The sequence below is a fragment of the Dromiciops gliroides genome, chromosome 6, assembly GCF_019393635.1.
Source record: "Dromiciops gliroides isolate mDroGli1 chromosome 6, mDroGli1.pri, whole genome shotgun sequence".
Taxonomy (NCBI): Eukaryota; Metazoa; Chordata; class Mammalia; order Microbiotheria; family Microbiotheriidae; genus Dromiciops; species Dromiciops gliroides.
In genome coordinates this window covers 101,587,930-101,597,717 of record NC_057866.1, presented here as the reverse complement: position 1 = coordinate 101,597,717, position 9,788 = coordinate 101,587,930, and the positions used below count along the sequence as shown (strand labels likewise).

At 45.2% G+C, this 9,788-nt stretch overlaps 1 protein-coding gene across 1 annotated transcript; it reads left to right on the top strand.

Annotated features, from left to right (window-relative positions):
* The first annotated feature begins 3,685 nt into the window (after nucleotides 1-3,685).
* Nucleotides 3,686-8,901, top strand: LOC122730581 (arginine vasopressin). Its single transcript, XM_043969757.1, has 3 exons — nucleotides 3,686-5,104; nucleotides 7,398-7,599; nucleotides 8,640-8,901. Exons 1-3 carry the CDS (start codon nucleotides 4,979-4,981, stop codon nucleotides 8,825-8,827), a joined length of 516 nt encoding a protein of 171 aa, XP_043825692.1. The 5' UTR covers nucleotides 3,686-4,978; the 3' UTR covers nucleotides 8,828-8,901.
* The last annotated feature ends 887 nt before the right edge of the window (nucleotides 8,902-9,788 follow it).

The following is a 9,788-nucleotide window of genomic DNA, read 5'->3' as shown; positions in this document are numbered from 1 at the left end:
ATGGAAGGGTCCCTCTCTCCTAGTAAGGAAGAGCTGTATTATGCAAACCTGGAGCAGGGCAGGGGATAAGGATGTGGTTACAGCCTCTGGGGCACCTTGATATCTACTCCCAGGTTATGGCCCAGCCTAAGGATAGAGCCTCTGGAGCATTGCGACATTCGAAAGACAAACTGTTCCACTGAGATGTCCCAAGAGGGGGGCCCCAGGAAGTAAGGAAGACCCTTTGCATGATTCTTTTTGTTTACTTTGTCCTAGAAAAAGCCAGCAGTTTCTTTGCCTGGGGAGGTTGAGACTTAGGATCTTTCTTCCTGATCAGTTGCTCTATGGAAACAAACCAAATCCTACTTTTATCTAAATTCTTGGTGTGTGTCAATTCTTTGGCTGCTGTTACCCATGAACCTAGTCTCCCGTGAATCCAGGACCAGTGCTTTATCCACTGTGCCACCTAGCTGCCCTTAGTGCTTTTCTTTTTTAAAAAACATTTTTATTTAAAGTTTTGATTACCAAATTCTATCCCCCCACCTCCCCTCTTTCCTCCTTGAGGTGGTAATCAATCAGATATAGGTTATACACGTGCAATGATGTAAAACATTTCCATATTAATTATTTTGTACAAGAATATTCAGATAAAAGAAAAAAATGAAAGAAAGTGAAAAATAGCACGCTTCAGTCTGTTTTGAATCAATACCAGTTCTTTCTTTGGAGGTGGATAGTATGCTTCATCATTAGTCCTTTAAGATTGTCTTGGATCATTGTATTGCTGAGAATAGCTGTCATTCAGAGTTCTTCATTTAACAATATTGCTGTTACTGTATACAACATTCTCTTGGTTCTGCTTACTTCACTATACATCAGTTCATGTAAATCTTTCCAGGTCTGAAATCATCCTGCTTGTCATTTCTTATGACACAATAATATTCCATTACAATCATATACCACAGTTTGTTTAGCCATTCCTCAATTGATGGGACATTCCTTTGATCTCCAACTCTTAGCCATCACAAAAGAGCTACTATCAATATTTTTGTACAGATTGGTTCTTTCCCCTTTTTGTTGGATGTCCCAATGTGTTATTTCTAAAATTCATGTTACCTCTCTACTCAATGAACTATTGGTTTTTAGTATTTCTAGAATCACACATAAAGTCCTCTGTCCATTTTAATTCTCACGCCATGCCCCTGCCTTTATCACCTTATTACACATTACTCTTCTCCACATATTCTGCAGTTCAGCCAAACTGCCTTGCTTCCTTTTCCTGATACATGACATTACATCTCCATCTCCTTTGCACTGGCTGTTCCTGACGCTTGGAATTCTCTTCTTCTTTTCTTTTAAATTATTTTTAACATTCTGGAATTCTCTCTCTTTTCCCCTCTGCTTTTTGAAAATTTGCTTTCTTTCAAGAAAGTCTTACTTTCTTTTCATGAAGGCTTTTGGGGTCCCTTTCTCTGCTAGTGTCTCCCTTCCCCAGCATCATTCCTATCTGCTTTACTTGTGCTGTGTAGATATACTCATATGTGTTCATGGTGCCTTTCCATCTTTGAGGGCAGGGCCTATTTCACTTTTGTCTTTATATTACTAACACCTGTCACAGGGCCTGGCACATAATGGGCAATGTGGGACAGTGGGGAAAGCATGGTCTCGAGTCAGAGAGCCTGAGTTCAAATCCTGTCTCTGACACTCACCACTGTGCACCTTGGGCAAGTCATTTAACTTCTCTTGGCCTGAGTTTACTCATCTATAATATGAGTGGATTGGACAAGATGGCCTCTAAATTTGTTATCTTATAAGTAGATGCATGTGGATTGATTATTCAATTATTCAAATTTCTATTCCTGACATTCGAGGTCTTCTGCCATCTGCTTCCAATCAGTCTTACTTTACTTCTCTCTGTGCCTATTCTACTCTAGCTAAACTGAATTACAACTTCACCCTGAACATTACCTGTGATCCTCCACCTCCCCACTTTTGCTTATGTTGTTTCTTATGCTTATTTAAGCACTCCTCCTTGCCTTGAATTTCTTTCTTTCTTTTATAGTGAGGCAATTGGGATTAAGTGACTCACCCAGGGTCACACAGCTAGTAAGTGTCATGTGCCTGAGGTCAGATTTGAACTCAGGTCCTCATGAATCCAGGGCCAGTGCTCTATCCACTGCACCATCTAGTTGCCCCTGCCTTGAATTTCTTTTTAAAAAATTTATTGGTTCTCTGTGTCACTATATTATAGTAATTGAGGAGGAGGCAAGGAACATCCCCTCCACCCAGATTGAACCCACTATTGTCCCCCTAAAAACCCTAATCTTTTTTAATCATAAAAATATTTTATTTTCCAGTTACATGAAAAATGGTGTTTGACATTTGTTTTCATAAGATTTTTAGTTCCAAGTTTTTCTCCCTTACTCCCCTTCCTCCCCCTCCCCAAGACAGCAAGCAATCTGATATAGATTATATATGTACAATCACATCAAACATATTTCCACATTAGTCATGTTGAGAAAGAAGAATCAGAACACAAGGGGAAAAACATCAAAAAAGAAAAAAAAACAAAAGTAGAAACAGTATGGTTCAATCTGCATTCAGTTCTTTTTTCTGGATGTGGAGAACATTTTTCATCATGAGTTCTTTGGAATTGTCTTGGATTGTTGCACTGCTGAGAAGAGCCAAGTCTATCACAGTTGATCATTACACATTGTAAAAACCCTAATTTTAAAAAGCCCACTAAAGTGATCAAGTCTGACATATACAATATTTTGCCTTACCAGGTGCCTGGCACAGGAAGGAAAGCCTCCTTCATTCTCTCTTCTCCAGGTCTGACCCTCATTTTCAGTTACTCAGAATCCAGTTTCCTTCTAAGGATCCTGTCATTTACATCATTGTAGCTATTAGGTATAATATCCCTTTTCATGCCACATCTGATCATGCAAATATCCCCAAATTTCTCTGCATAACTCATCTATTAAATGTCATCTAATATTTTAATGGTGTGACCTTTTGCATTCAAACCAAATATCCATGAAAAACTTAAAGCATTTGATTTAAACCTAATTCTCCCAAATTGCTTTCAAGTCTTCCCAGTGTTTTTTTGTTAAAGATTCTTTTTCCTTCCCCATGTCATGTATGTTTTTGCCCCCCCCCCCAATTCCCACTCATTCTTTTTCTTTTGGTGGGGCAGTGAGGGTTAAGTGACTTGCCCAGGGTCACACAGGTAGTAAGTGTCAAGTGTCTGAGGCCAGATATGAACTCAGGTCCTCCTGAATCCAGGGCTGGTGCTTTAGCCACTGCCCCCTTCCACTCATTCTCTAAAGCCCAACTCTTCAATGAACTTTCCCTGATCTTCCCCTTTGTACATTCTCCTCCCTCGGACCTTGCATAACACTTTGCACCAATTTAGTATATCGTCTCATAGTCTTTAGTGAGAGGTGGTTTTGTGTGTGTGTGTGTGAGTGAGTGAGTGAGAGAGAGAGAGAGAGAGAGAGAGAGAGAGAGAGAGAGAGAGAGAGAGAGTTCCCAATACTAGATTGAAAACTCCATAATCTTTATATTTTCCTCAGCCCCCAGGGTTTGGAACAGAGTGGGTGAGGAATACCTGGTTTTGGAATTAAGTGGAATTTGGAATTTGGAATTCAGTTGAATTAAAACCAAAGAGGAAAAAAATGTGGAGGAAAGGCTGGAGGAGAAAGGGAAAGAGAAACAATGGAGAATCCATTGAGCAGAGGAAATCAAAGGTTTAAGTTAGTCCAGGAATCAAAGTGAAAGGCACAAGGAGATTGAACTTAATTCTAAGTATCTGACCTAGGGGCCCTCAGCTCTCAGGCTGATTGGGAACAGATACGCTGGGTCTGCTCCTCCATCTTCATCACTTCTCCTGAAGCCAAAAGCAGAGATAAGAGGTACAAGTGAGTTTTGGGGAAAGCTTTCTTAGAAGCAAACCTTGCAATTGGGGGCCATGGAGTATTTCCTTGCTAAGCATATTCTTATTATGATTTTTGCATATTAAAAAGAGAATACATACACACATCCCAGCAGTGAGGAGCATCCTGGACTCCTAGAATAGAAACTGATGGTCTCCCCTGATCTGTTTCCCACTCCCAGAGCCTTCTCAAGAAACAAGATGTTGGTGGAGTGCAGTACATAGCTATCACCTTTGGGGCTTGTTGCTTCTTCCTGTGACCTATAAGTCTCAGCCAAAAGTTTCTGCTCCTTCTCAACTACCCCCATATTGCCTTTGGACATCCAGAATCTCCCTTCTCTTAGGGACTTGGGTCTGTGACAAGGAAAAAGCTTTGTTCTCTAGGGCTCTCCTTAACCCTTGAGATAGAGAATCAAAATCTTGAAGACTGAACAGGAAGTGCAGAGAATTTTCCTCACTCACTCAAATAGGTTCAGGCCCTGCCATTCCCCCTTGGAGAGAGAGCTCTAGGAACACAGACAATTCTGCCAAATGAATACTCCAAGAGGCAGTGACAGGGAGATTTGTATACACACCTGGCACATCCAAAGGTTTCTGTCATAATTCACAAGTAGTAAATGGTAACGTGTCACTTAGACACATGCATGCACGCACACAGAGAGTGGGGCCATCAGAGGCTTCATGTCCAGTTCAGACAAGCAGAAGCTCAGCCATCAGCACACACCTAGATGTCCATGCAGACACGCACATACAGGTGCCTTCACGTGCACTGGCCACGCACACCAGTAGGCACAAGGCAGGCTCTGAGCCTGAGCCTTGAATCACTAGGATGGAACTCTCTGCTTGCTTGCCTGCCTGGGGTTCGTGGAGAGGCACTTGGGAGGTTCAGGAGGGGGAATGGAGGTGGGGGGAGGAAACAAGAAAGGGGGGGAGCCAGGGGAGGCTGCGTTGTCATGGCGGTCTCAAAGGGGAGACACTGGTGTATAAATAAGCAGCGGAGAGCCCTGAAACCAGAACCAGAGACAGCTCCGTGAAGCCCAGCGGCCGCAGCCAGAGCCAGCTGCCAAGATGCCAGTCACCACTCTGTCGGCCTGCTTCTTCTGCCTCCTTGCTCTCACCTCTGCCTGCTACTTCCAGAACTGTCCAAGGGGAGGCAAGCGTGACCTGGCCGACACAACCACAGCGCTAAGACAGGTATGGCCAGACAGGTCAGGGCCCTATGAAGGGGAGAGTGCGTCAGCACTGGGACTTGCTTAGGTCTAAGGAGACTTTGTAGAGGGACCTGGCGGTCCATCAGGGGTCCTGAAGAGAGTGCCCTGCAGGGACTAGAGGGATCCCATAACAAGAAGGCTACACAGTGAGGTAAGGATTGGGGGGGGGGGGGACTAGGAAATTCAGAGTGAGGAGCCACAAATAAAAAGACTGGGAAGAAAGAATAAAGAGGAAAAGAAAAGTAGAAGATGGGAGACAAGAGGAGAAACATAAAGATGGAGAGGGAGATAGAAAGGCAGAGAAAAGGAAGAGGAGCAGAGAGAAGGCAAAGAGACAGAATGAGGCTGATGGAGGAAAGAAAGGGACAGCTGGCGGGGAGAGAAAGAAGGGAGCAGGAAAAGGGAGGCCAAAAGATTGTGTAAGATAGGTCCAAAAGACAAAGGAAAAGGGGGAGATAGAGAAAGGAGCCAGTGAGAGGCAGAGAGACACAGAGAGATAGAGATGGAGGCAAGGAGAGAAAGAAGCCAGCAGAGAGAAGCAGAGATGGGTAAAAGGAGTCAGGAAAAGAAGAAGGAAGCATCATGATACAATGTAGTATTTCAGGAAGAAAAGGAGTCCAAGGGCAAGAAGGGCCAAGGCAGGAGAAGACAGAGAGACTGCCTGGGGTGCTGTGCTATCCAGTGCCAAGCCAGAGCAGTGGGTCCAGAAGGAGTAATCTCAGAGGGACCCTCTTCCCCAGCCCTTCGGGCTTCCCAGGGTCCCTGCCTGCAAAAACTAGCCATAGTGGGAAAATGGTCCAGTTGGTACCTTGGAAACCCTCTATTCTTAATGGGCTGGAGCTAATAAGTCAGGATTTGGCAGTCTCCTCCCATATGATCCCATAAGTCAACTCCTGGGCACTGGCAGGACTTCTAATGTGGGCTGCTCAGATGGCAGAGAAGGAGAGTGAGAAGGGAATTAATGTGTTCCCCAGAGAAGGCAGCATCAATTCTTATTGTGATTTTGCTCCCTGCAAGGAAGTTCTGCTAGATTTCCTTCAAGGAATCTGTGATCTCTTTGGGGATCTGTGGGACTTACTCCAACAGTGCATGTTACAGTCCCTCCATGCATTGTCTATGTCCTCCCACTAGAGCTTTCATAGGTTTCCACCCAAAATGTCAGTCTCTTTCTTTTAGGTCTTTTAGCATTATGTGGGCATCAGTGCACACTGGGGCTATCTTTTACTACTCCCCTTTGCTCTAAGTAAAAGGCTGGTATACCTTCTTTTCTTCTAGATACCTCATGTAATTACAACCTACTGTATTTCCTACTTGTTCCCTCAGTTTTCAGGGGAGCTGGAAAAAACTTTGATCTTATATCCTCCTCTATCCTCCACAAATGAGTGACTTCTCAGTGTTTGATAGGCATGTTCAGTCCCTTCATCCAGCCTGGTACCTCTGGCCTTTCCTGGTCTTTCCAAATTGCTATAGTGAGGGAAGGACCAGTTACTTTGCTGTGACCTTTTGGAGATTAAGTTTGTTTGCTTCAGAACCCTGGCCAGCAACCAAGTAAGGCAAGCTAAGTAGCTACCCCTGCCTGCCCCAACCCATCTTTCAAGTGGGAAAGTCCTGGGCTGAGGGGATAGAGGGAGATAGAAAAGAGAGGAGTGAGCAGTTCAAACTCAGGCTGAGAAATGAGGTCAGAAAGGCAGACTTTCCTGAGCAGAATGAAGGTAGGTGAGCCGACTGACCAAGTTAACACCGAGGTCCCTAAACCAGAGTCCAGGCAACTGACAAGGGCAGAAGCAGAACCCACAGTAATGGGTAGAGTCCCTAGGAAAGCACAGAGGGGAGGGGAAGACATAGGTGAAAGGAAGAGAAGAAAGAAGAAAGAGGAATGGATATGAGGGGAGAAGGAAAGAGAGAGAGAAAAAGGAAAAGTTAGTTAAGTGATTAGAAGGGGGAAGACAGAAAGGGAAAGCAGGAGGAAGGGAGGATAAAGACAAGAAAGAAGTATAAGGGGAGAAGGAATGTGTCTAGGGTCAAGAGAGCACTGAAGGTCCAAGTTGTGAGTGAGAAGCAATCAATTGGAGGACTCAGGTTGTCACTGATAGCTCAGAGCAGACTTTGGATTCCATTCTCTACTCTCCAACCCTCAGAGCAGTAGCCAAGAACCTCTCCTTGTAAGAAATTTTCTCATTCTAGTCCCAGTTCTTCCAGCCCTCAGAACTACTCTGCATTTCTGAACTGCAAGAGTCTTGATCCCTGACACTCACCTCTGTCTCCCTTCCCCTCAGTGCCTCCCCTGTGGTCCTGGGAGCAAAGGGTACTGTTTCGGACCCAACATCTGCTGCGGGAAAGAACTAGGCTGCTACCTAGGCACAGCTGAGAGCCTGAGGTGCCAGGAAGAGAGTTACCTGCCCTCCCCGTGCCTGTCTGGCCAGAAATCCTGCGGAAATGGAGGACGCTGCGCTGCTGCTGGGATCTGCTGTACTGATGGTAATGAGGACTGGGGGAGTAAGGAGCTTCTGCAAGAAGCAGCATGGGGCACAAAGGGAGAGAGAGGCAGTAAATATGGAGGCAACATATGTAGGAACTGGGCAGTGTGCAAGGAAGGGGAACTGTGAAGGGGTTATGTGACGCCTGGAGAGAGGACTGGCCATTGCACATAAGGAAGAGGAAATGCGGCGGCGCAGAACAGGAAGGGAGTTAGTAGCAGTGCTGGATTGGGAGCTGGATTTAAGGGGAGCAGTGCGTTTTCTCAACTGTTCTCCTGGACCATGCTTAATCGCTGGGATCACATGACTTTTGGGCTTTTTGTTCTTTCTGTTTCCAGTGTTGCAGTCATTACGCACTGTTGATCCAGTCATGCTTTCTTCGCTCTGTATCAGTTCATATAAGTCATCCCTTCTAAGCTTCTCTGAAATCTTCACATTTCTCCTTTCTTACAGCCCAGTGACACTCTGTTTATGTACCACAGGTTTTCTTTTTGACAGTTCTCCTCACCTCCCACTTCTGCAGCATCTAGGGAGGGGCTTCAGAATGTAAATTGCTTGATGACAGTAACCTTGTTTCATATGAACTTTTTGCCTCCCTTGGTGGCCAGCACAGGACTCCATAGAATAATAGTCATCAGTGTTTGTCCAATGTGGAATGGTGAATTGAAAGGGGTTATAGAACTTGAAGGAGTGGGATGGGGCAAATGTTCTAAGACCTGTACACACCAGAGCCCAGATAAGTCAATAACCCCTTAAACTAGGGTTTGGGTGGGCACTGGAAACCAGTGTCTTCTGGGACCTGGAAAAAGCACAAAGAGGAGGAGATGCAGATTCCAAGGGTTCAGTACTCAGACCTGGGGCACGGGCATAACCTGGCAGGCAAGCCCAGAACAGAGATTCCTGCTTAGGTGGAGAGCCCCCTTCAGGCCACTTCCTCTGTCTCATTGCTGCTGGGCACCATATCCCTTCAGTCACACCATACCTTTTCATGCAACATTCCAGGATCTGAGTCAACTTATCTTCCACCATTTCTAATTACAGAGACCTGTATGATAGAGCCGGCTTGCCAAGAGGATTTAGGCAGCCGAAGAGCAAGGGCCAGCGAGAAGAGCAACGGAACCCAGTTGGGTGGACCAGCCGGTGCCTTCCTCCTTCGTTTGGTGCAGTTGGCAGGCCAACAGATGGGTGAACTGCAACCAAAATCTCAGGAGGAGGAAGTTGTCTATTGATGGTTCTTGCTCCTCACATGACCCACCCCCCTTCCTGTCTTTAAAGTAAATACAAATAAAGATCTTCAGCTGCACTGGCTCCCTGGTTCTGTATTTCATAGGATGGTAGGGCAGGGTGGGGAAGAGAAGGAACGACTGATTTTCAGGAATGTAGATTTCTGATCCCATATGGGTTCAACTAGATGAGCTCGCAGGTCCCTTCTAGCTCTGTGAGTCTGGGTTGCATTGCGAGATTACTTAACCCCTTCGTTCCTCAAATTCCACCTCCATTTCTCAGAATTCATCCAGAATCCATTTTCTCCTTCTTTCCAGTGGTCACAAACGATCCTCACTAAGGTTAATCCCTCTGCGATATGATTCCCTTCCAATTCCTATAGTAGGAGTTTGCTTCCATAATTGTCCTTGGTCTCTCCCACCTCTTCTTTCTCTCTTTCATCACTAGCACCATCCCTTCACTCTTCTAGACCACCTAGCTACCTTCCTATTTATTGCTCATGCTTCACTGACAAACTTCCAGAAAAAGTATCGTAGACTCTACCTCATTATCCACTTTCCTTGGTCCTCTGTAATCTACCTTTGCTATCCACCACTCTACTCCAAAGTCACTCGTGGCCCCCTTAGTTGCCATATCCAATCATCTTTGCTGAGCCCTCATTCATTAACCCTGTTGCACACACCACCTCCTCCTGGACATTTTCATCTCCCTTAATTTTGCCCTCTAACCAGCAAGCTTTCTTACCCTGACACCTTAAGAAGGTATTCTCCAAGGGCCCAGGGTCTACACCTTCCTCTTTAGCAATGCCATTCATTACCAAGGTTTTAGCTATGAGCTCTCTACAGATGATTCACAAATCTCAGTCTCCATCTCTGCTCTCTCCTTAGAGTCTACAGAAGCATCTCCAACCGCCCTTTAACCTTCTCTTCCTTCCTTATTTATCTCCGTCTGTCTCTACCATTCACC

What these genes read in the sequence shown, in the direction of transcription:
- LOC122730581 (XM_043969757.1), top strand. Translation starts at nt 4,979, where the DNA reads ATGCCAGTCACCACTCTGTCGGCCTGCTTCTTCTGCCTCCTTGCTCTC. An exon ending in CAACCACAGCGCTAAGACAG is followed by an intron (nt 5,105 to 7,397) that starts GTATGGCCAGAC and finishes CCTTCCCCTCAG; the next exon opens with TGCCTCCCCTGTGGTCCTGG. An exon ending in TGGGATCTGCTGTACTGATG is followed by an intron (nt 7,600 to 8,639) that starts GTAATGAGGACT and finishes TTCTAATTACAG; the next exon opens with AGACCTGTATGATAGAGCCG.